The sequence below is a fragment of the Coloeus monedula genome, assembly GCF_965178545.1.
Source record: "Coloeus monedula genome assembly, chromosome: 6".
NCBI lineage: Eukaryota > Metazoa > Chordata > Aves > Passeriformes > Corvidae > Coloeus > Coloeus monedula.
Window position 1 is genome coordinate 36,922,275 of NC_138786.1, and position 27,951 is coordinate 36,950,225.

The following is a 27,951-nucleotide window of genomic DNA, read 5'->3' on the forward strand; positions in this document are numbered from 1 at the left end:
TCTAAGGCAGATTGCACTAAGTCTTATGAAGTCAACATGACCAGGCCTGTAAAAGAAAAGGCAGAAGACCATCAGGACAGAAGAATGAGCCACATATTCTGCACAAACTGCATCGCTCAGCTAGCGCGAGCCACCTGGAAATTACAGCCCTCAGTGTTTGTGGACAGGGCAAAGCTCACAAAGAGCAGCCAGAAACAGAGATGAAGTCCTCTCAGTGTTATGCTTGTGTAGAATAGGAAAAATCTTGGTCCAGACTGATGCTATTTCATAGTCCTAGTTCAGTGCCTTACAAGTTACAGCCTCAACCCTACCCTATGATCAGATCCTTACCCCTGAGTTTGCTCTTCAGTGCCCACAAGAAGAGTTTTACTTGTGGCATACTCCAATTTAATGTGAATATTTTCTTTTTGAATAAAATAATTCCTAAGGGGTTTACCTTAATTCTAACCACTACCTGCAATCCGTTAGTCACAACACTATGCTCTCTCTTTCTTGCATCTGGACCTTTGGTGGACATTTTGCATCTAGTGATGCTAGTCTCTTAAAATGAAGTTTGACTGAAAAGGAGTGCAAATATGTAAGGGAAAGAGTTCTATTGCTTGCTTTCATTATGTCACTGTAACAAATATTTCAGTTTACCATTCTTACTGTAGAGCTATTTCTTGACAATCTTACCCTTGTCTGCAGTACAAGTGATCAAAATGTTTAACACTATCATCTCTCTTAGAACCCTGACTAATACCATCTAAATTAAACCTATTTTCTATGACCACTCTTTGCCTTCATTTTCTAAATTATTGCCTAATCAAAAATTATTTTGGCAACCGAATACTGCTAAAAGCAAAGTCCAAATTACTTATAGCTAGGTGACTTCATGCTTAAAGGATTTTAGAAAGCCGTTTTGGCCCAGTTTTCCTCACCAAATGCCTTGCAGGTTTTAGAAACTTCAGTAGTGTTGCTGAAATGTACTGAGACTAATCTTGGGCAGTTATGATTAATAGAGAGAGACAGTCTTCCCTACAGCTTTGGTTCTGACCTAGATGTCTGATCAAATCTCAGGTGCGGTACAGTACAAGTGTGGGAAAAATTATTTGCTATATTTTTTGCTCAGATTGCTGTCAAATTTTTTAGTTTTGATGTGCTAGTATATATTTCTGAGAAAATGTCAGGTTGAACAAAAAGTGAACTCTAGATGCTCTACCTTGAGTTGATTGTTTCTGAGATAACTCTGAAACAGTTACTCATCATAACATCAACCTTGATCAAACAGAGTTACCATTAATAAAGCTTTTGTCATGTTGTTTGGTAGGGTATTTTTCTCAAAATTTATATTAGTCAATGCACAGTTATAGTTTCTGAAATATTTACTTCAAGTCTCATTTCACATGGCTGCCGAGTTGTGTTCCGGAACAGACAACTAAGTTTCTGTTAGTAATTCGTAAGTGTTCCCTACAGCTCAAGCAGTAATGGATACTAAACAAATGACAAAACAATGGAAAACCTACTGTAAGATGTCAGTCTTCGAGTCCAATTTACAGAGAAAAGTATTTCAGTTTGTCTTTGCCATTCTACAAGTGCTGGGCTGCTACATGCCAGCAACGTAGCACACCATGTAATGCACCAGCAATTCTCAACTTACAGTGCCTTCAGATCAAGAGGTAAAGCCGAGTTTCACCTTCTCCCATGCTAGAAAAGAAATCAGAATTTGTGGACCTGGTCTCATTCCTGCATGCCCTGGCCTGATACGCCTGACTCCACTCCCTTCCTCTTCCAGCCAAAGGCAATGTGCCCCTTGGGTCCTGCTCAAAGGTAGCAGGGTAAGGGAAACTGGTGACCGATAACTCATGGCAGCAGCAGCCAGAGCATCTTCAACACACCTCTGATGACTGACAGATTAGGAGGAGTACCTCCTCCCTCTTGTCAGATAAGCTTCTCCTGCCAATATTGTCCAGAAGTCCTGTCAAGATCCCTCAACTCTAACTTCCAGCACTCCCAGAATCAGATATGCCAAAATTTTAAGCCCCTGAAAGCATAGGAAACCAGGAACTGTCCTATTTTCACTGGAAATTCAAGTATCTCCTCTGCAAAGCACCTTCCCCTTCAGCTAGCGTGCCTGGTTTGCTAGAAAGATAAATGAGTTTTTCCTGGTAGACAGCCAGACTACTGACTCAGCAAGTCTGGAAACTTCCCAGGAAATGATTGCTTAACCAGATTACACCATGGAAACTAACAGCCTCACAGCTCCAAATACTAAACAGTCCTTTAGAACAATCATCCCAGCAAGGTAATCTATACTTTAACAGCTCAAGAGTATGATTTTCCAAATGACAACAAACACCAACAAACATGTGCAGATACTCAACTGTCCAACCAAACCAGTGACACTGATCACAACCAGATACTTAAATTATGCTTTAACTGTGAGAATATCTAATAGTTTGATGACTCTAATTATGAAAAAAACAAACAAACAAACAAAAAAAGGTTTGGGTTTTTTAAATCCAAGAAGGCAGATGTGCCAATCTTTCTCCAACATGGGGCATTCCTCATGATTTTTATTTAACTGATGCCTTGTTTCTCCTTCTTGTTCAATTTCTTTGAATTTTTGGAATGCATTGAAGCCCCTCATGTAAGTTCTGGTGAGCTTTGTTGAAATCTATTAGAAGACACAACAATTTGTCTACACTAGCCAGAAGCATAAAATCATTGTACAGTCATTGCAGGAAGAACAGTCCCCCAAAGGTAAAAATAGCTCAGCAGACCTTTCCTATCTTTTCTAACTTGTCCAAATACACTGCAAAATGCAATTACAAAACTGAAATAAATGCTGATTCCCACCAATGGATTCAGCTGTTCTTATTACCTGGATGAGTTTGACTGTCTTGTGGCATTCACATCTATTATTCCCAGGCATAGAAATCAAAGAAACTGTAGGAAGATGCTGAAGGGACTAATGGGAAGCAATAAAAACTGACTGCTTGGACACAGAGATGGCCTCTTGGGAAGAAAGACAAGGACCAGCTCTGAAATCCAGCTGCATGGGCTAGTCTAAAACATAAAAAAGACTGCTGTTTGCCTTATTTCTTTTAAAAGGTTTTGACAGCCCCACTAAAAATGTCCCAGGGATTCTGACAAAACTTGACCAAAAAGCTTCATGTTCTTTAAGAGTCAGAAAGCAACTACTTCCATTTTGGCAGTCATGCTTGGGGAAACACGCTCAAGCCAGTAACCTTCACTCAGAAAAGAGCAGGCTACACAACCTGTACTCTCCTAAATATATATTTTTTTCAAAATTTACACAAAGAAGTGCTAACCTTTTGCAGGCTCAGTATCTAAGAAGTGTTGCAACATTATTCCTGTACTTTACACTGAGATATTCAATCAGAAATTGAAATAACAAAAGTATTCCTACAATTTTGAAATGTTTGCCTTAACAAAAGAATAGACTATTATGATCTAGGGTTTTTTTATTTACTTGGACAACAGAAAAAAGTGATGTGTATTTTAAAGAACCAAACAGCAGTAACTGTTTGCATGAAGTTTCATTTTTAGTGTTGAAGCAGACTTGTTGAAACATGCATTTCCTTCCTGTGAGGATAAAGCCATAATATGTTCATACACAATTTCTTCACAGGAAGCTACTGTCAAGTGAGGTGCTAGATATCTATGTAACCACAGGAACTCTGTTTTTAATGCAATGCAAATGTTGACTTTCTTTTACAAATTAAACTATGTGACTGTAATTAAGTGAATTCAAAGAAACAAATCTTCAGTTAAATATACTGAAATACCACACTTAGACTGCAATCAACTGTGTTGTCTTTCAAGGCTTCTTGCACTCCTCTCTTTAAGTCAAGTGTATGATTTAATCCTACAAGCACCACAGTTAGATAACTATGGTCTGAAAAACATTTCACTTTCACATGTGTAAACACATCAAAGAACTGACTTCAGTACAAGCTGTTAATATTAAACTATCCACAGATGGAAATTATGTATGCTGTTCTTCTACTCAGACATCAATAGCAGCAGACAGTGATTTGAATGCTCTGTCTGTAACCTGCCTTATTTTGAAAAGTAGCAAGAGAAGATTACTGGGTTTCAGCAGGCATTGCGAGACTATGCTGACTCCTCAGAACCAGGGAATTCCCAAAACAAAAGCCCTTTCTTTTTGGACTTGCTAGTACCAGCAGCCATACTAGGACTTAAATACCACAAAGCTTTTTTTCCAGTATCTTCCAGACACAAGTTCCTTCAAAAATATTACATTTAGTTTGATCTTGTATCATGCACTTCATAATTTTAAGTATATTAATTAGTAAGTTATTTTCATGGAAGTGTCCTGCAGTATTAGAATGCCCACATCAGAAGCCAGACCTGGCAGCTTTGTTATGCCTGTTGAATAAAGGCGGGGGGGAGAAGCACACATGATGATACAAAGGTATCATAGCCAAATTATAAAATACAAAACCCTTCAGATAGCTTTGCACAATTCTGATTCATCCCATCATATATGAATCTTGCCTTTTTAATTTTTTTTCCCCAGTGTCTATATAAATGTGTCCCATCTGACACTGTCTACACACCATCCTTACCAAATCAGGGATAACCAGCAGGTCTTTAGGCTTGACCATAGACACTGGTTTGGAAAGTTTTGGAACTGGACAGAGGAGGTCTAGACAAACCTACGTGGTGAGGCTTGAAGTAAGCTTGGGGGCAGTACTGTGTTACCAATATAGACAAACAAGATTACATATTAGAAGAGAGGGAAAGCGCCACTGAATACACCTGGGCCATGTAAGAGGAGATAAAAGGTTGCGCTGATTGCCATTATTCCTCAAAATGCAAATAACATTTTGGGATCTTGTACCAATCCACAATACCCCAAAGGATCATGAATGATATCGGAGATACTGCAGGGAAGTAAAATGTGTGCTGCAGCATTCAGCAATTTTCAATGTGTGCAAACCCTTTTGCGACTACTTAGAAACTACAAGAACTTAGCTCCTAATTTTCCTTAGAGGTACCATACACTCCTAAAGAATTCCTACTGTTACAGTCAGAGAGTTTCTACAAATCCCCAGTTTAAGCCATGGTGACTTAGATGTAGGGTCATAAGCAGATGACAAATAGGTGATTTAAGAACAAGTGGGAATTACCTGATGACAAAACCAACCTGAACCTCTCTCCTCTTCCAAGTGGAGGAGTGAAATACTCATAAAACCTCTGGGATCACTAACAACTGCACTCAAAAACATCAGCAGACACAGCACATATGAAATTTCAGAACATGTCTATCTTAAGCTGTTTAGCATTTTCCGTTCTACCTACCTTTCTAGATACTTAGAAAATATTAGGTGCACAACTGAGGCAATATTTAATGGTTTCCTGAATATACATGTGTAACCTGAAATTATAGGCTTAATCATCTTCTATACCTTATCTAGCTGTAATGAACCTCTGAAACTATCATATTGGGGCAAACTATCATATTAGGTCAGAAAAGCTCTAATGTAGTTTGCATTAGTTACACTTATACAGCATTTAGTGCATGGCAGATAGTACTAGGACTATCTGCCATTATTTTATGGCACAGCAGTGTGCAAAGTGAGCCAGTCCAAATTTACCTTCTGTATCCTAAAATGATTTAATTTGGGGTTCAGCTGAACTTTGAATACCACGGACATGCAACACTTAAAGAAAAGAGAACTACATTTGAAATACTTTTTGATTTTGACCCTTAGTATGTTTTACTATTTTAAATTATTGTAAAAAGGCAAGAAAACTAAAAAAAAAATACATTAAAAATTGTGCAATTAACTTAAATTCCTATTTATATATTCAACTTTCAACGTCAGATTCACTGAGTTTTCAATTCTTAGTTCTGTTTAGTGCATGACCCTATATTCACCTGGTGGATCTGGCACTAGATCAATGTGAACATTAATCAGGATTGGATAAATTACTCAAAGCCTCTATTTTACCTTCTATTATTTTTAAATAAACTCTAGCTTTTGGAGCAAATTCCAGGAGCACTACCCAAAAGAGCACAGGGGGTTTTATTAAACATATGAGCACACTGAAAGCAAGTTCCCACTAAGACAAAGAGGAATGCGCAGTGTCTATCACTGGAGCATGGCAAGATAACTTGAGGGTGACAAGAGTAAAACATAACAGAACGGTATTAATTTACAGTCAACTCAAGTGTCTTCAAAAGAAAATATTAATTCTGCCTCTGAGGATCTTCAGTCTAATGAACTCTACTTCAGCCATTAGAAAAGGACTTGTAATTAGAAGTGGTTTAAGGCACCAAAATGCTCTCAGCTGCAACACCCCAGCTCTTCTTTAATCCCTCCCTCAAGGGCCCTTTTTTTTCCCCAGTTCAGTGAGCTGGGGAGGCATACAAGACTCTACAGGGACTGGAACTAGGAAAAGGAGATGCATCTTCTGTAGGAGTGTGGAAAACAAAGGCTTCTTAGAATGGGTATTTCTGAGTCACTGGAAACAAGAACTCCTTATTTCAGTGGGCTAAGACAAAAGGGCATCTGTATTAAGTGTTGGGTGTGAGGAAAGAAAGAGAAAATGGCCACCTACGACTCAAGACAATTCCCTCCCAGAGAGCCTACTGTCCTAGTTCTGCAGAATCACTCTTCTATATATAGCTAAAAAGCCTCAAGCCAGCTCTGCTTATAACAAATCTACAGAGGCAAGCAACACCTGGTGCTTTGTATTCTGTCGGTGATACATAGTCTTTTTAACTAAAACTATTTATATTTTAAATTTTAAGTTATTTAGCAAAAAAACCCTGTAATTCCTGATTCTTCATCAAAAAGCAAAGATAATATGTAACATATCACTTACCCCCCATGAGACACATCATTCCTATTTTAAAAGCAAAGCTCAGCTAGACTTTTTCTGAAAAATCACTTCCAATGTGTCTGTAAAATGACCTGACTATATCAGCATTCATTGCTTCTAGAAAACAAATAAAACTTACCAAAATAATGGAAACATATATTAAAAAATATAAATAAAATTCTATTGTGTCATATGACTATTTTGAAGCAAAACCATTGATAGCTACCACATTTTCTTTTCACAAGAGAAATACAGTTTTGTTCTTCCTCCAAATACCTTCTTTTTTTCATTACTACCTTTAATTACTGCTACTTTAGGATAATCCAGATTGATGGATTTATCATTTTTCAGACAGCACCATACTTAGAATAAAATTATATTAGATATTACAAAAACTGTGCTTTATATACACCTGTTTGTATTGCTTTATGGATACTCTGTGGAGCTGGAATTCTGCAGCACACAGTAGGAATGTATGTGTTTCAGGAAGAAATACAAACTTCATCCCTGGAAGCGTTCAGTGGGCTTTGAGCAACTGGTCTAGTGGAAGATGACCCTGACCATGGCAGGGAGTTGGAACCAGATGATCTTTAAGGTCCCTTCCAACCTAAACCATTCTATGATTATAGGAAATAAAGTTATTTCTTTCAAAGAGATAAGATGTTTGGCGACGGAAATCTTCATTTTAACATAAAGAAATATTCTTCAGACTATGTAATATTTCTAAAATGTAGTATTTCTAACATTCGCAAAGCCTGCTCTTCTCTGGCTGCATCCCAAATACATGCTGCAAGGGTAGGTTGCCAATATTTCTTAGTTTCAAAAGCTTTGAAACTTTAAACACGAACCAAACTTCTTTGGAAAATCCATACTGAAAGTCAAAGAGAACGTTTGACATGAATCACCCACTTGAAAAGCAGTATCGTTTTCTCATTTAGACCTGAATTTTTTTGACATAGAGCTGTAACTTATTTGTACACTGTTCATGGCTATTTCCACAGAAATACAGAATCCTAGACTATTTGGGTTATTTTTAATTCAACCATAGACTGAAAGAAAGATGTACCACAACGGTAGTATGGGATCAGAAGTTTATTACTGGTGTGCACTTGAATGTGAGGTTTGTTCAGCTTAAAAAGAAAATGTTTATTTTCTACATTACTCCAGCAAATTCCCAAGTCCTGAAAGTCAAGGTAAAATTTTTTTCCCATGCATTACTACCACATAAAATAGGGCTTCAGTCTAACCAATGACCTCTATCATGCCTAAGAAAGGAAAAAGTCACTCTTGTATTAAAATATTTTTATGTTCACTAATTTTACTGTTTAGTCTAAGAATTATGACCCTCACTTTGGAATCTGGACTTTAGTAGTCTGATTTAATTCCTGTGTGCCGTCAAATTCATACTGATAATCATAAAAGAGGATGTTGCTGATAGCATGGTACAGAGTAAATTCAGTACATACCTCATAGCCAGGGCTGACAGGAGACTGACAGGAAGTTGGAAAGAAGAAAAAACAGAACAAAGAATTAAGGGGGAGAAAAAGACAGAAAATAATGTTATTTTAGAAGCAAGCATGAATGTGGGATCATATTATACTCTCATTCTTTGTTATAGAATACATGCAGAAGAACTGCATTTGGGCTGAGACATAAAAATCTGGGTTGCATTGTATCCTCCTAGTTCTACTTTGTTTTTTATCATTTCTTTTGATGAGTTTTACACTACTAAGTTAAGAATCAAGAAAAGATTTTATTCTTTGGAGGTAGATGTTTAAACCTTTAATAAAATATAGTCCCCATTCAATTTTCAGTTCAAATGAAATGCTTTAATGGCTGATGAAAACATTTATACCCGAACTGACACTGTTTCTGTGCGTGGTGGTTCCCTATGCAAGGATAATTAAGGTATAGGTACATTTTGCATGATTCCATATTATCCTGTGTCAAAGATTTTTAAATGACAAAATCTCAGAAGATAGGGCATAACTTATTCACTTTATAAGTGTCATTTTCCCGAAAGCAGGCTTACATGCTGTGTCTCCTATTAGGTGCACACAACATCAACAAAAAAAAAAAAGAAACACCTCAGTTTAATAATTACATCTATCAAAGATCTCCAGGAATTATTCTCTCTCAACTGCTCTGACTCTACAATGGTAATTAGAGGTAAAAATACATTTATTTTAGTCCTGTTTAAAGAACTGATAGATATAACAGAGATTATGTTAGCAGTGATTCAAGTAACACATCAATATTAGTAATGAATGATACACTTATATGAACAAGGGTGATGTTTTTCAGTATATTCACACAGAATGTAGAAAAATGAAAGACATTCATTCCAAAGTGCATGGTTTGATTGGCATCACCATATAAACTGTCATAAAACTTATCTCACAAGTACTGTGGAAGAATTGAGTCCAAAGGACAGATCTGGTACACGAGAACTGACAAAGCTTATGCCATTTAAAACAAGCAGGGTGGGGGGCGGGAATGGAAACACATTCAATGGAAAAAAACCTAAACAGAACAAAAGGCATATAGAAGCCATATAGAGCATTTCTGAAAATCTAGTAAACAATACCATGACTTCATGAAATCAAAGTGAGATAAAAAAACTATTTGATTTCTCTAGGCTAATGCCCAACCCTTTACCTATTGTAAATATATTTTCTTTGTGCATGCACATGTGATGTTCTGACTCATCAGCACGGGGACACCAATGTTTACAAGTTCTTAGAGAAGTATAGCCTACAGTATAGATGACACTGCATTTCTCCACTGTTAAGTTTTAATGCTTTCAACCATTTTGAAATATATAGCTTTGCAAAACAGGTATTTCGTATAAGAATGTATCAGCAAACAACACAGTCATACAATTTAAAATGTTTTCAAATTGAAATTTTTTTGCTACATTTTAACTGTACAGTGCAGTGAATATTTATAGAGGATATACCAGGATGCTCACACAATTTTTTTAACCAAAATTTCAGAAAAAAAGAGATCAGAATTAGGGCCAGCCTTCCTCATAATTTTCTGTCTTGGCCCAAGTAATTTCTGAAACAACCTGCTGAGAATTATGATTAATTCGTAAACATTTGTTGCTGTAGCTTGCAGAACTTAAGCACCTTACTCATTTATGCAGCTTTTCAATTAAAAATACAGATTCATAATGTTAACCTTAATTTCCAAGTAGCTTTAGACTAATGATAATCAGTAGCATAAGTACATAATTATGGTTCGTAGATAGTACTGCATCTAACACCAGGTCTACATAATTTGCAATAGTGTCCTTTTAGTATGTCAAGTTTAATAACTTTAATATTCTAATTGAGAGGAAAACACGATAATTGTTGTGTGTACTTATAAATTCTTTCCTCTCTTTTAAACCTTAAGGTTTTCAAAACTTTCACTTAGGAGTGGATTCATTTACACACTGTGTAAAATCTTAACTATTCAAGCATATTATGACCATGAGTGCTTAAAAGAACAAACATGCCAAAAATAAAAAGTAGGTATCATTTTGATTTACTTCAATCAACATTTTGTTCTCAGAAGAGTTGCTTTCATTTTGGAAAACTAATATATTAATGAATACACAAGTACACCATATAGTTATGTGCTTTTGTGTATACTGTACATATATATATACACACATCTACACATATACAGACATACACATACATGCACCACAAAAAGCCATTTAAGGATCTAATGGAGATTTCTCCTACTTTCTTCTGAACACTTAGAAATATGCTAAATATGCAGGCTCCAACTAATTAATGACAGCCTTGACTGTGACAGATACTCAGTTTAATGCTGTGGTGTCTGGGTCACAGTGATCTAATGAGGCGAATCTTTCCTATTTAATAAGGCAAGGGATATAATGGTCTGATACAGAAGAAATTCAACTTCTAGTCCCAGAATAGATCCTCCAAGATCCAACTACTTATATTAGCATGGGTGGCAGTTTTAGATCTTAAAAATAACCTCATTCTTGACAAAGGAGGAGACGCCCAGGAGTATCAGAAGTGACACATACCTTAAACCCACATACCTTAAGATGGTGACCTCCCTTTCACGTCAAGATGCCTTCTCTTACTTTATAATTTACATACCACCCTCCTCTGTAGTCTGTAACAGGCAAAACCAGATTCTATAGCACTAAGAGACAGTTTCCCAGCTCCTCCCATGGCCTCTACAGGTAGGGAATCCCATACCAGAAGGGCTTCATCCATCACGCTGGGTGAGGGCTCTGCAGAAACTGTACGAATGGTACTCAGTCCTGTTAGGGACACATTTGACAGGCGTCTTTTCCTTACACCACTGCAGTTGTTAGGAATTTTAAATGCACATCTCTTATGGTAGTTTAGACCACATCCTGAAAAGAGAAATTTAAAACCATCTGATTGTGGTTTATTACTCAAAAAAGCCAGTAATTTTTAATTTTTTCAAAAACAACACAAATTCAAAAACACTAGCCTTATTTTTGATTAAACTTTTTCCCTCTACTCTGCTCTTCTATTCTACCAAATTTTTAGAGAGACAATGTTATCACTTCCAAATAGATATAGATATAGATATACACAACCAGTGTTTTTTCTCTGATTTTTCAAAACCTATGGTCTCAAAGTGCAGGGAATTTCTACAACCAGCACTTGTGAGGCAAGGAATGGCATATTCTGCTGCATTCAGTTTACCAGAAGTCAAATACGTGTGGCAAAATGAGAAAACTTAGCTATTACAACTTCATATGGATTGACAGTAACTTCAGTTAAATAATCTGAATTACTGCGGTACAAAAATGATACAGGCTCATTAAGAATCATAAGGCAAGGGTAAGCCTTTTCTTAAAAGTACATATTGACCAAATTTTTTACACTCAAGGTTACAGAGCCATATCTAAGAGGCCTCAGAGCAGTCAAAAGGTAAGTTCTTTAATCAGTTAATTACTTTGATAGTTCTCACTGTCTCCAACCAGTTTAAAAGCAGCATTAGACACAATACACAGAATTGGAATGGAAAAGCCTCTTCTTTAGACTGAAAAATTGCATCTCACTGCAGCTTACCTTCACATTTGAGTCCCTGACGCACCAGCCCCCACAGCATCTCTCCACAATGGTCACAAAAGGCTGGAGCTCGATATGAATGAACAAATAAAGCATGGGGCCGGATTTGAAAGTCTTCAAATGTAGCAGAAGCTGTAACAGTAAGATCACAGAATTAGTAACATAACTAATAATCTCCACTTATGTGGTACTTCATCACAGAACAAAGCAAAACTCCTTCTGGCCACTATGATGCTGAACCTTGAATTTGGAATTGTTCACTGTACAGTATTTTGAAGATAAAAAGAGTGACAATATACCGTCATACTACAGTGACCACTGGAAAAAGAATAAAGCTGCATTTACAAACCTGAAGCAATGACGTCTCTGACAATATTCTTCCAATCAAACACAGGAGTATAATAGCGTATCAACATTTGCCAAAATTGTCACAGTTCAATCAAACGTCAGAAATTTTTCAAAATACTGTTTTACAGGCTTGACTCACTACACCTGAAGTTATACGTACATAAATTAAACTGAACACATCCAGTAAAGAAATACTGCAAGGTTTTTTTGACAAGTAAATGAAAGTGTACCTAAAACTTCTCCTGATCATTTGGTGTAATTAATTCAGCAGCCTATGTTGGTATCGGTGAACTGATCACTCAAATTAAAAACATATTAGAGCTTAAAAACAAAAATGTAATGATATACCGAAATTTTCAATAAAGAAAAAAACTTTGAAGAGCAGCCTGGAAGATGGTTGTGCATTTCTTGAAGTACCAAATCTTTGCAAAGTGACATGAGCCTGCAACTAGTGTAACAGCTGCAAAAGTTAGAGGGGCTAGTCAAAGGCACTAGTGCAAACCATAAAAATAACCAACTAAAATGTTTATAGAACTATTTATAATATAGAGACAACCAGTACCACACTTAAAATCAGACTCAAATGAAATATTTTCATTTTCTTATTAAATATCTTGAACATGTATCAGATAGTCTAAAGAAATATCTGTCAAATGTAGTTAAACACTAATCACATACGCAAACATTTGATCTCATTCAGACTGCCATTTAAACAAGTTATTTGTGTGCTTACTCTTCACAGATATCAGGATGAATGCAATAGGTATTGTAGCCACTTAATAGAAATACTTTGTCTTTCAACAGAAATACATTCCTGATTTGCAACTGACAGAAAGAAAGAAAGGGGAAAAAAAAAAAACCAAAACACACCCCCTCCCCACAACCCTGTTTTTTAATGGTTCAATTCAAAGGAATTCTTAAAAGATCCAAATACCCTGGCTTGTTCCTTGTCTGCTAATGAAAAGAGAACCAAAAATCTGCACACCGATCAAGAAAACATTTTTAAATAACTGGAGGAAGGTACCAATTAAGACCTATGCCCAGGCCTCAGTTGCTTCTCTGTAAAAAACTGCTACTCTTTCCCAAAATCATCCACAGAAAAATATGTTTCTAGCCTCAACCAGTCTTGAGATCTAATAACAAAAGTATTTAGAATACTATCACAAAAGTAGGATCCAATGATCCCAATAATATCAAACTTCACTTTTAAAAAAAATTTTTACTAGACCAATCCAAACCATTTAACAGCTTGTTTATTTCAGGATTTCCCTTTCTTCTCCCAGGATTATTTCATAAAAAGCCACACTGAAAAAGCTTACTTAATTCATAACACTAGGACTTCATAGAATAGTCCAAAGCAGACACATCCTGGAACTAAATTAAATAGTTTTGTATTTATCTAAAAATGTTAAGTCAGGCATATTTTCCACTCAAGGGCTTTCAAATACTTGTTCAAATATATTATTTTTCTATTTTTTTCCATACTACAGTGGTCAAATTCACTGTTAAGACGTTCACCCTGTAATGACAATGCTCTCCTTGGTCTACTAAAAACACGACTCATCACAGAATGGGTGGGAATTGGAAGACACCACAGTGGGTCATCTGGTCCAACTTCCCTGCTCAAGCAGAGTCATCCTAGAGCACATGGCACAGGATTGCTCCAGATGTTTGTTGAAAATCTCTGGTGAGGGAGACTCCACAGCCTCTCTGGGCAACCTGTTCCAGTGCTTGGTCACCTGCACAGTAAAGAAGTTCTTCCTCATATTCAGGTGGAACTTTCTGTGCATCAGTTTTTGCCCATCACTTCTTGTCCTATTGCTTGGCATCACTGAAAAGACTCCATCTTCTTGACACCGTCCCTTCAGAACACATTTTTAGATGTTGAACAGATTTCTTGTGATTTTACTTCAGGACTTTGAGTTAACTATCTTTTTGTGCATATTGCCACGTGTTTTTCTGCAATTCCAACCACATGAAAGAGTATGTTGGAAGGGTCAAGCACTCAAAGCTTTAAAATATATTTTGATCTTATTAAAATACAAATATATATTTATATACTTCACTTGTACAAAGAGAACCAAATACAGGCATATAAACTTTCCTACTTCATTTCATATTGAAGATAGGAATTTGGACAACACCCTCCCAGTAGACCACTGGTCTGTGAAGTTCAAGAAGGATTTATTTTTCTGGGCCTCTATTATTACCAGCACGCAGCCACAGGAGGAAAAGTTGTCACAGTCAGGCAGCAGACACCTGTATGGTCCTACCACCTATGGGTACCAACTGTATTGCAATAGGTCGGCAGCTGGATGAGATCAAATTACAGATGTAAATCGTACTGGCCCTTGATAATTCACTTCCTCTTCTCTTGCCTGGTCTATGAAATCATGATATATATGTGAAGACATGGTCTTCAGCATTTTGGAAACTCCAGCCACAACACACTATGACATGCTAAAACATACCTCCTCAGCAACTCAGACAGCTATAAACACAGCACTAAGCCATCCCATCTTTATACTGGTCTCCTTCAGATTTTCCATCTGGAGTTTAGCGCCTCATCTCTGCTGTTCCAGACTTTTGTTCATGGATTTTGCATATTTACCTACAACTTTATGAGGAATAATGTGATTAACATTTCTGATTCTTTGCAAAATGAAATGATCATGGAAAAGATACGTATGTATATAGGAGCCTTTTCAAGAATAAGTGCCAAAACTGGAACACTATGCCCTACCAGTTTCCAACAGAACTGCAATATACACTTCTTTGCTACTGCGTCTCTAGCTTAAATTTGCACGTGCAAATACAAAATCAAGAAGCTTATGAAAACAACATACTCAGTATGCATTGCTCTCCTAGGAGAAGACAAGGAAGACTATAACTACTATAACAAACTCAAGACACAATAGCCATGAATTTTGGTAACATATATGTGAAGTTTAGAGATGCAAACTTTTTGTTTACAGACTTTCCTGAGGTTGTTTCTAGAAGCATACAAGTAATAATCAAACCACTATTAAAACAAGGGATATGTACAATAAAAACAGTCTGAATCTCAATCTAGCAAAGGATTTATGTAACTAAGTTCATGACAATTGCTTTGCATAACCTAACATTATGCATGTATTTAAGTTCTATTTTGCATCAATGATGCTTACTAAATTGGAAGACTGGAGAGGAGTTTTACATTGATTTACTGGGTAGTTTTACAAATAGTATGAACATTACACCAAAACCACAAATAGCCTAAAAAAAATTCAGTAACTCAGTTAACTTTAGTTAGTTAAATAATTTAGATAATGGATTGAAAATATATTACCTTAAAATAGCTTAAAAAAACTGGGGATTTTGCAATGTATATATTATTTTCTCTGTAGAAGCAAACCTGAAATCAAAATCTCCCATGAGTAGTTTTGCCTTAGGAAGTGATATAGGTCCTCCTTTTAAACTTCTTCCTACCATCTAGTCAGTCAACTTTTTAAAATTACATGTCTAGGAAGCCTTTCACACAGCCACTAACACTCAAAGCTTTAACTTTCAGAATATTCCTGTTATTCACTGAAAAAAAACCAAACCAAAGCCTTGCTGATGAAGAGAAAGATATGTATAATTTTTCCAAATTAAATTGAGGCCTTTCTTGGTAATAAAAAGCTTCTGTAATCAGACTACCCTTTTGCTTTGACAGAGCACTGATGGGGTGAAGACAATTTTGTTGCTGTATGTTAAACTGTGCTGTAAAAAAAGGGGGGGCCTCCAAATATGGCTATAAGCACATCCTAAAAAACTTAATTACTCTGGAGAAAAGTTTGAAATATTATGTTCTTAATATAACACCGTTACACTGTTAACTCTCAGACTACCTTGTCATCATCTATTTAAGCTTTCCTAGTATCACCAAAACACAGACACTGAAACTTCAACAGTTTTGACAAGACTATTTCATCAGATCTATTGAAGACTTGGCTGTTAATGGCTAGTACTCCTTGCTCTGGGCTCAGTAGGAGATCTATCATTCAGCACAGCTGGAAAGTAAAATAAGACGACATTGCAAATCAGAGAGGCAAGGTAGGTCTTGCTTTCAAAAACAGGCAAATTATTTACTTTATCATTTTGTGTTCCAAGTCCAAAAGGGCTTTGAACTATAAGCAGAGGTGAGATCCTTCTATTACGAGTAACAGAGCTTCACACAATGGGCACTGTCATCTTACATCCTTGCCTCTCATGGCAGAAGAGGTCACCTATCACAAGACTAGCAATATCTTGCAGCTATGAAAAGCAGGCATTTTCCTGCTACCTTCTGCTATTTGGAATGCATTTAAGAGTAATGTATCCTGTTGAGTTCCCACAGGCATTCGTAACTTGAGTCCTTACTTACAAGAAGTGCTGGCATCCATCACTTGAAAAATTAATGTAACTCACAACTATACACTACTAAACTTCAAGCACTGCTTAAACCATAACAATTAAGGACTGCGTATACAGCTCAGCTGGACTAAGAGAAAGGAAACCATTTTATTCTTTTCAATGTTCCATTCCTGGCAATCAAATACAGTTTGAGTTCCTGGAGTTTCATTTAAGTTAGCAGAGTTCCTGGCAGTTCATACAGGCCAAAGACTCCATCTCTGATCACTAGAAATAATCTTTTCCTAGAATCTATACATGTACGTATTTATAATCATTCTGTTTCTTTCTTTGCTCTGCTCTGAAGTAGGGAAACTTGGATATGGAAAATTTGAATCTTTAAACCTTTCTGGATATGAATGTATTTTAGCACTCTAAATTTTACATGCAGGGAAAAGCCTTCGAATACAATAAATTTGATTTCATTTTCTTTACCTATTATTGCTTTATCCCAATGCTTTAGGTAAAACCAGTTCTAATTAGGAATGCTAAGTTGACATTCTGTAGGAGGTAGGGACAGAGGGAGAGATACATTTTCAGAACTGAATTTGGAACTCTTGAGCAGAAACCTGCTATTGCTAATTGCAACTGGTACTGGCTAGTTGCAATATTTTTATAATACCCAGACTAATCAAAAGCTGCATGTTCTCAGTCCTCCAGCGACAAAGATACAGGAAACTGAATCACCTGCCACGAGGCTGAAAACATGTTGTGCTTCTGCACCTGTACTATTTAGTTTGGAAACATGAGCTTGGGTGTCCAGAAAGCCAATGAGAGGCAAAAGAAAGGTCCCCAAAAAGAAACAGTCATGTCAGAAAGAAGGGGGGCTGGAAAGGCAAGGGTGAAAATCCTGCATAGAGGTAAGATGCTAGAAAGAGGGGAAGATCCCAGAGATCAGAGAGAGAGGGAGGCCAGAGAACCTCCATGCATTTTGGTCAGTGATGGCCAAGGTTAGTAGCTGCATGTGGTGGTACAGCACAAACAAGACTTTGTGCCCAGCCTTCCTTGGCCAGCAGCTACCTCCTTACTGAGGGGGGCAGTGGGCAGCTGGCAAATGTAAGGCTGGGAAGCGAGCAAATGAGCCAGCATGGGAGGCATCCAAGTAAGGATCTCATCTCCTTCCTTCTTAAAGCCCAGTATCCAGATTCACTATGGGCTGTTGTTTACACTGTCTCATCAGTGACATGAGATTGAAGTAATAAACTAAGGAGACAATAAACCATTTGCAATCATTTGTCCAGTGCTAGCTCAGAATTTAAAGGAGTGTTAATAAAAGATTAACATTTATGAGTCAATGTGCTTGATTCATCTGTACACTCTAAATTTTTAAAGTTCAGTTCTGATGTACTTCTATATATTTGTGAATGATTCCACAGTTTCAAACCTACAAACTATACAGTTCACTGTGTTTAAGTTCATTTGAAATCCCATCACACAGTTGTTTCATTATGAATTTACCTATTTTTCACACAAGTGGAAAAACCAGCAATACCTTACTTCACAGCTTCAGGCCCTGTTAATCATAAAACACTGCAGAGGTCTAAATTTAGCATAGGAAAAAAAAATTAAATACTCTGCAGGTTTACTGGAGCTATTGATGCAGTGTTCAAAACTGGTTCTGACTACTGGCACTAAGGAGCAGCCTAACATGAAAAATAAAGTCTCTTGCTCCTTTTCCATGCTCTGACCAATCTAAATTAGTATCTTAAAGTAAATGTTATGAGCCCTTTACATCTTTATTTCCTCTGACATTTTTTTTATGTTCTTCAGTGTTCTTTTCCAAGGATTCTTAAAAAAAAAAAATCTCAAAAAGAAGAGGTGCTCAAAAAGAATAGCACTTGCAAAACTTATTTAATTCCCACAAGTTTCTTTCATAAAAGGTCAAGTTTTTTTTTGTTGTTGTTATATGGTGAATAAATGCTATTGGCTAAAAGTACAATGGAATTAAAAATACAATCTTATATTAAATTCAGTAAGGAATGATGGAACCACCTCTGCATACATTAAATTATTTTTAACAAACTATATTGTTAACTATCTGCAAAAGTTTAGATATCTTTTAGAATTACCCTAAGAATTCATAAATATATAGCATTACAGAATAAATACAGCTGGGTTGTTTTGGGGGTTTTTTGCATAGTTTTATCAGATGTCCACAGGCCCGGATGGGATGCACGCAGCAGTGCTGAGGGAACTAGCTGACGTCCTTGCAAGGCCACTCTCAACAATCTTTGAAAGATCATGGTGATTGGGAGAAATGCCCAAATTCTGGAGGAATGCAAATGTCATTTCTACCTTCAAGAGAAAGAGGACCCAAGGGAACTACATGCCAGACAGCCTCACCTGAAGCCTCTGAAAAATGATGAAACAACAAATCCTAGAAATATATGACCAGTTCTGGAATACGCTTTAGTGTCTGATTAATAATGCTTTCTTACGGTCTCAGATCTTTGATGAGACCACCAGAGATATGTAACAGAAGCATGACTGTATACAACCATTCAGTTTTCTCAGGCCCACTTGAATCTTTCTAGGATAACACTAGAAAAGGGAGAAGGGAAATTAAAAATGCTAAAGAAATGCACAAGGTGACATAACCTTGGAGAAATAAATTAATTGTAGTTCTGAATTGTGGTTGACTTTTAAAAATTGTTTACAAAAATTCAACAATGACTCATCATAGAAACATCTCCAGTGCCTGGCCAGGTAGATCAGAAGGTCAAAATTATATAAGCAAAATGTTTAGTTGCTCACTAAAGAAGTGTTCTACTCACAACATGTTCACCCAGTATTTCCCCCCCACACATAAGTAACTAAAAATTAACACTAGGAAATGGTGATACTAATATTCCCCACATGACATTCTGTGTTCAGTTGCTGTGAACAGCTGTGACAGATGAGGAAAACCACTAGAGGCATGGAAGAGACTTAGATATAAGGAGAGATTAAAAGATTGGAATGGTTTTGTTCGGAGAGGAAATGAGTTAGAGTTTACTGGACTCAAGAAGAGGAGGAAGCAAAAAAACAAACCAGGAAACAAACATAATTGCTGCAGAATAACCTTCTGCACTACCAAACTACAGTGATAGAAGTCTTCATGTCCTAAAAAGCAGGAAAGCTCTCCAAACTTCTTTTTGGCAACAAGTCATATCTTAACTATGTTAACAGAAAGATTATTGGGGCCTCTTTAAAAGCCAGATTCCAGCTGGAATGACAATGTCTCCAGGTCTGAGTCACACTACCATCAAGATATAAAAACTAGCAGACTGCAACCTGTGGCAGTTCCTGTGTATTTTCCTCCTTAGTTGCCATTTCAAATTGTTATATTCCCCAAGGGAAGTAGGTTTGCTTGTTTGTGCTCAGACCTCTTTTAGCTACAAACCTCAAGCACTTCCTGAAAGAAGATGTGTATCTTACCACAAAGGACTGCAAACATAATTTATTGGAAATTACCAAGAGACTACGTATTTCTATTTGCTCTTTCAAAATCAAAGTCAGCAGTCAGCCAATGGAAGTAAATCCAATGAGTTCAACAGTGATATTGAAAGATATATTTTTTACATAAGCCATTATTTAACTTGAAGCCTACTGCAGCACCGAGTTATTCAGACCATAACTTCAGAAAGACTTGAAAAAGTAGAGAAATTCTCCAAACACTAGGTTTTTTCCTGACATACATCTGAGCAGTGTAGAATACACTGTTGACCATGTGTATAAGTTGTCTGATGGGCAAGTTATTCCAAGTAGGTTACCCTTTATTTTTCAATGTTCTGCATCATTTATAGCTACTCTCTATTCAAGACCACTACTATCATTTAACAAACACACTGATCCAAATGTTTCATCAAGCATGTACTGGTCAAAGAAACTATTAAATAAATCTATTAAACAAAACCCTGTATGACAAATCAAAGATTTTTCTGCTTAGCTGAAGCAAGGCTTGCTCCCCATTAAATTTGTAGCTAGTGAGAATGAACTGGGGAGGCAATTATTTGATGAAAGTGGATGGAGTCTGGTGAGGAAAAGAGAATTCTTTGAGTGGTGGCAGTTTTATAATTAAAAACTGTGTTAGTAGAAAAAACAACTGACAGAACATGAAGAACTGTGAAAAGGAGAAAAAAATTTAATTGAAGTTTTCTTACTCAAATATTCAAAAAAAATTTCATAAAGAGATGATTTTTTTTTCCTTATATACAACTTCAAGTGAAACTATAGCAGTGGTCTCCGAAGTGAGGTGTGCACACCCCTGGGTATACAAAAGACAATCCATTAGGGTGCAGAAAGAAAATATTAGAACTTCAGCTACATATATAAATTATAAAGAAATAAATACACATATATTGAAGGTGTATGCGTGAAGATTTTTAGTGATGAGGTGCACAATAAAAAAAATTTGGACTTTGCCACTATATCTTTAAGAAAAGCTCAAGTGCTATTAAAGACACATCCTGTGAAATAATTTATAGCTATACCCAAGTTTCACACACCATAGATGTAAAGAAAGACTACGAAGTAAATAAATTTGTAAAGCAGTAAACAGAGTTGATGAAAATATGTTTTTGTCTTATCTTCCACTTTTTTCCATAAATGCATTTTTAATTATAAGCCTTCCATTTGATTCCCGAATGCTAATCAGATGATAGCATTGCATTGTAAGTCTAAATGAACACACCAATATCCATTAAAATATTGGACAACATACTGCAGACTCCAAGTTTCATTCATCACCTCAAGTCTTTTGAGAAAGGATCATCTGACATGGGGGCTGCTGAAGTATAATACTTGAATAACATATTGAGTTATTGTTACTAAGAGGATTGTGTTAAACTCAGTCAAAATGATAGTATCTAAAATCTTTTTTAAAAGGGTAAATGTGAGATGCATCATATTAAGAAAACTGAGTAAAAGTTAATACGAAAGGTAAAAATAATTGCCTCACTGAGCTAAGAATCTTTTAAGGAGAACAAGGGTTTTTTTAACTCCAGAGGCTTTAAAATAAATATAATATACAAAAAAAATCAAGATTTAATTTGGTCCACTTTGGAAGCTGATAGGCATTTTTTAATGCATTAACTGCAATTAACAGAACTAATCAATTCCACCTTTCTTGGAAAGCTGGATGTACAACTTACTGGGGTGAGGCCTGTTAAAGTGGTGTGACATGAAATATGTCTCTTTTCAGTGAAATCATGTGATAAGAATACAAAAGCATAAGAATTACTGGATCAGACAAAAATCTACTAAGCCTGGAATCCTGTCTTTGAAAGAGGAGTTCTCAAAGCAACATCAGCATTCTCTGAAGCAGAGAAGGTGACAAAGGTAGAGCACACAAGGGCAGTGATACCACAAGCCATTTTCTGTTTTGTTGCTACACCTGACACTTTACTAGTCCTGCTTTCCAGATCATTCATGAATGTATTTAACAGCACAGACTTAAGTACCTTGCTGGTAACCTGCTTCCACTGTGAAAACAGCATGCACTCATACCCTTTGTTTCCTAAGTCATAAACAGTTATTTACCCATTTAAGCATTTACCCTGGTCTCTCATGAAAGCATAGTTTCTTTATAAGCATTTGGACTGAAAGTGTTTGTATTAAATCTGGAAAACCAAGTGAAATATCTCAAATGAACCGACAATTTCATTAAAGAGCACACAAACCGAAAATGTGCTCTCACAAAAAAATCAGACCATTAAAGATGTGTAAGGTTGGATATTTGATCTATTAGGTTGCAGTGGAACCGTGACCTCTCAGATATAGGCACTGTCCAGAAAGTAACAATTAACACAGTCAGATATAGGAGAAAAGACAGTGAGGCAAACATAAACAAAGGAAAGAATCTGAGTCCTGAGAACTTCAAACACAGTCATCTATCTGAAATTCATGGCCCAAGAACAATGTTAGACTAATGAACCGTGAGGGACACAAAATCAAACAACTTTTACCTAATCACAAATGAGCCTTACCTCTATAGAAAGAAGAAAAATGACAGCAAGAGAAAATTGTAAGGACATAGAGGAAGAATAATTGTTAAAGATATTATCTTAGACAGAATAAAGATATTTGTATTTCTCAAGACACCAAAAAACAGCGTGTTACCATAGCCATGAAGGCGCCAAGAGAAGAATGCTCTTCAATCACAACAAAGCAAAATCACAAGCTGTGCCCAACTATGTAAGTACTATAAAATTATGTTCAGAGAAATAACATCATAAGGTTTCATCTCAAGTTGAACTAACACTACAATCCAGTTATGTGTTGATACATGGCATTCACTGTAATTGTATAGCTATCCACAGCTTTTATTCAGCTCAGTATATTTTATCCTAGGCAGTATAAACTGTACTGAATCAAAATAAAAGGTCCACATCTAACAACCAGGTGATCTACCATCTATGTGATATTATAACAGAAACAGCTTCTTAACAAAAGCAGTGGATCAATTCCTACCCTCATCAGCTCAGCAAGGGAACATAAAATAGCTGCTATTTGACTTTCTTGCCTCAGGAATCCTGCCAAGTTGAGCACAACTGCTCACAGCAAGCAGTTGAAGTACATTCCACTAATTTGCACAAGATGCTAAGGTTTCATTGTCTGCTTTCCAGCAGCAGACAAAAACCTCTTACACCTCAATGTAACTTCGCCCAGTAAAAACAAGGTAGAATTTTTATAAACAAACCCATATTAAAACTGTAAATATACAAATTTTTTTTCTCTGTATCATGAACAGACCGGGCAAATTTACACAGCAGTTTTTAATAAACTTCATGAGAAAGGTACAGAAGAGGACAAACTATGCTGGCAAAAACAAGTCTAAAGACATCTAAAGTAATTGTTTCCCTGAAGTCCTCAAAAAACAGAGCTTTAAAAAAAGAGTACAGATGTACAACACCACAGCAATTAAGAGAAAAATGGCAAATACAGTTATTCTGAAAAAAGTCACAGATACACAGATGAAAGGTGGCAATTGCATCTACAGACAGCTTAAAATAACAACTTCGACACACCATTCATTTCAGAAAGGGGCTAACTCATCTACATTCCAGCTCTCATGTAACAACTTAAAGTAAAACCTTGCTAACTATTTAACTTCTCTGCAAAGAAAGGGTATGAAGGACAGTACCTATCATTAATATCAATTGATTGGCATCAACAAATTGCAGTTGAAATAAATTATTTTTACAAGCTAGTCAAAAAAACACTGAAGGTCTCCAAAAACCTAGGAGTTAACTTCAAGAAGAGAGTTTATCACAGCAAAAATAATCCATTCTGTTCAAATTTATTGTGATTTTTTGCATCCTTTCATGAGTGGAACATGAAAGTAAGCTTTTCAGAGGTCCAGTTGAAGACTTCAGCAAACACTACTTGATCACATCAAGACTGAAGAACATTTTTCAGCTTAAACTCACTTCACATAAATATGCTTCCTTTTCTTGAGCAAACAGTAACACTACATTTTAGAGAGAGATCTAAGAAGATGTAACTTCTGGTTTCTTTTCTTTTCAGTGTTTATATATGACTAACTACTCATCTACAGCCATCTTGGACTGAAACTTTGCAATTTCTGTACCTTGCTTCCTGATTTTGGGCTGCCTACTAATTTTTGATAGTATTCTAATAAAAGGATGTGGGAGTGTGTCTTGTTTGGTTCAGTCCGGGTCTCCCCTTTGGGTTTTATATTACTGTACAATCCCAGTTTATATCTTCCCGGTTTCGTGTTCATAACCCTGCTTTCTCTATTTGTCTCCTCCCAGACCCCTGCCAATCGCTCCGGCACCCCTCCCAAGCTTCTAGAAAGTTCTGGCAGGAGCGTCGAGTGATTGGTCTTGGGGGGAGGATCCCTCCCTTCCTTTCCCAAGATAGGTTCCCTTGTGTATCCCTCATCCCACAGACCCGTCCTTCTCCTTCCCTGATTCGATGCCGTTGTCATCCCTCCCCTGTCACCACCCCCCCATAAAACCCCTGGCAGGCACGTTCAGGGTTGCTCATTGCTGGACACCCCCGGGGGGCGAGGTTCCCTGTTCGGAGACACAATAAACCTTCCAGATTTCATCCACAATTGAGCCTGCCTCCTTCTTCCACCACCTGCCTCTATTGCCGCGGTCCTGTGGAAGGACCCACGAGCCAGACCTCTGGTCTCCCGGATTCCGGAGGCTGGTCCCCGCAGCCTGCTGCGTCCAGAGCTGACCGGGCAAAGTGGGAACTGCTCCAAAAAGGACGCAGAGGCAAAAGGAACCCTTCATACAAATACACTTTGAAAAAAATCCTTTCTCTGAAGATTCAGATCCTTTTCAGTCTGAAATGCAATAGAACTAGTAGATGTTGGATTCAGTGAACACATTAGTGAAGACTTCCACAGAAGTAGTAAAAATTTTTCCTCTTTTGTGTATCTGAAGATGAACTTTCCAACATCTTGAAGAAAAAATGAAACAGAAAATGCACAGCTAAGAAAATAGGAACATGGTGAGTTATGTGTTACTGCCAGAAGAGTATTAGTGATACTGTTCAATGAATGCCCAGCAGCGCAGCCTAATAAACCAAATGTGTTCACCGTACAAATACTTTGTTCTAATACATTTCTCGAGTGTTCCCATATTTCTATACAAACCCTATCAGAATCCCATAAATAGTGTTCAAACAGATATTTTAAAAAAACCATAAAAAAAATGGAGGAAAATACTGTAACTAAAATAAACCCATATTTATTAGGCTACTACGATCATAATAAAAGTTTCCTTTTCCTCTTTTAATGTGCAGCTGACCAAATCTGTAACTCAACATACTCTATTGCTTCCACTCTTACAATAATGCTTGACCTTTCAATTCCAAAATGCCAGAATCTATACTGGCACTGAAACCACAGTTCATCTGGCTGACTGCAACAGCCTGTGCTTATCTCCTCTGGATGAGTCAGCAGACACACAACATTTGTTCAGCACACTACATGATTGTCGCGGTCCATTAAAATACTACTGCATATTGCACCAATGCAAAACGCAAGTAATAATGTTGAGTAGGAACAAAAAGCACAGTAGGTGCTGCAATATGAGCTGCGTAAATTTCTTGTGTTTCACCAGAAATCTTTAGCTCTAACACAAACTGTTTCAGTTATATTGCATGACATCCGCAGGTACAACTTCCTTCCCTAAAACAGACTAAGGTGCTATCAGCTACCGTGAGCAAACCCTCTCACCTGTAAGTTTTTCTGTAGAAAGTTTTCAGCTCTTTCAAGAACTTGTAATACAAGCTCTAAGCCAGAAAACTATCACATTTACTAATCCTTAAACTGCCAAGAACAGAAATGTGGCAAAAAAAAAAAAAAATCATCACAGGCGGTCCAGCCTTTTTAATAAAGTTTTAACTACAATGAAAAATAGAAAATGCATACTACTAGGATATGAACTGATTATATAACCCTGAATACGAGGACTGACAATTCATCTTTCGCTACTCTGACCAATACTGACCTGAGCAATAAAAAATGAATGCAGTCGATCAGTACAGCTTTTGACATCAGATATCAGGGCCTCAGGGGATGCTGACCCAAAGCACAAGGAGTTTTCAGCAGCAAAGCATAGCAGTAACAATGTGTTCTACTGCCCCTTTTGGACATTACAGTCAAAAACAATTACTGTAACATACCTTGAATTCACAGAACTTTAGAATGTGTATCCTGTTTAGATCTCTATAATGAAGGCTAGAAATAAAACACTTCAATCAGTTCAACATATGCATCTGAATACATACTGCATTTCATTTGTCCTTCCACCACTCAAGCACTCAATATCATACACTGTAGTGCTAAAGGCAAATCTCTTCTGTTTTCAGAAAGTTTTTTTAATCCCTTCAAAATAAATTTTCAATTCATATTATTAAACATCCCAAAAAAGACTTCTTATGGCCCTGTATTTAGGTAGACTTTGTCCTTTAATTAAAAAGAAAAGATAACCCATCTACAGCTACTTTGATATGCACTGTTGCAAAAATCCGTAATAACTTTAAACTATGTCGGAATATTTTTCAATTAAAAATTGCCTGCATTAGTTTGAATAATTCCCTAAACATTACAGACTATTTGTACAGTTCTTTCTCTTCTTCAGTGTTGCAGAACTGGAAATACTTTCCCCCCTTTACATCACACAGTAATTGTCTGCGAAAATTAATTGCTGCATTTAGTTTAAGCTCATTTGGGGGAGGACACTAATGCTTTCAAGTGTTTATTACGGAAACGTGTTTAGTTTCTTGTATTATTTGAGACATCTAACTGAAGGTTTTCATTTGTAATAGTGCCATGAGTCAGGCAATGACATATTAGAAGTTTTATGTGCTGTCCTTTGCTCCTAGAGATTTAAACAGCTACTTCCCTAATTTTGGCAACTAGAAGGCATCTGATCCACACTCCAAAAGCATATAAACAATATGTCAAATGAAGTACTAAAGTCCTTGTTAACTTTTTTCACTGCATCCCAGTTACTGGAGTGATTATTTTCTGTGGGAAATATTAAGTTCAGGTTACTAGTATCTTTTTTAAAGTGAAAAACTTATTTCCTGACATGGAAAAAATGAATGATGACTTACAGGAATGACATGCATTATTCGTTATTTCACTTCTTCCTATTCTAATCAAAGAATATGGAATAGGCTCCTATACAAGAAAACTATGTTCAAAAGCTCACTGACTCTTCCACTCTTTTCAGCATCCATTAGGACTTGGCCTTTCTCTTCATTAATCCTACACTCTTCTACAGTTGCAATTTTTACTTTCATATGGCATATATGTCTTTGTATTTTTAAGTGATTTTCCAGATGCTGTGTGTTCCAACTGAAAAAATACAGCCCTTCCTTCATCCATCTTCCAAGTTTTACTTGTCAAATAACACCTTTACATCTTTACTACTGCACACCCATGTAAACTTTGCACCATTTCTAGTCACATAACTCCTATCTTCTTACATCTAAGCTTTTGACAACTCCTGTTGACACCTAATGACATCCTCAGACTTCCTCTACATTTGAGTCACATAATTGTGTTCTCCCATTCTTATAATTAAAAGAAATAAATCATGTAAAGAGTCAGAGCAGTCTTGGCAAGCATAATTCTGCAGGACTTTGAAAAAGCAATTACTCTATTTCCAGTGGACATTTTCATGGCACTCTACATAAAGCAAAAGGCTTATTAACATTGACCTGTTGCTTAACTAGTAATATGGATGAAAGAGGTTGTTATAAAATATACAGGGCAACAGAAAAAGTAAGTAAAAGG

At 36.6% G+C, this 27,951-nt stretch overlaps 1 protein-coding gene across 1 annotated transcript in view; it reads right to left on the reverse strand.

Moving 5' to 3' along the window:
- Positions 1-27,951, reverse strand: part of PRKD1 (protein kinase D1) — a 120,272-nt gene that overhangs the window by 29,762 nt on the left and 62,559 nt on the right. Inside the window, exons 3-4 of the mRNA XM_082283044.1 lie at positions 11,931-12,062; positions 11,082-11,242 (exon numbers count right to left, since the gene is read on the reverse strand). Coding sequence (XP_082139170.1) covers positions 11,082-11,242; positions 11,931-12,062 — 293 coding nt within the window. The remainder of the gene's footprint in view (positions 1-11,081; positions 11,243-11,930; positions 12,063-27,951) is intronic.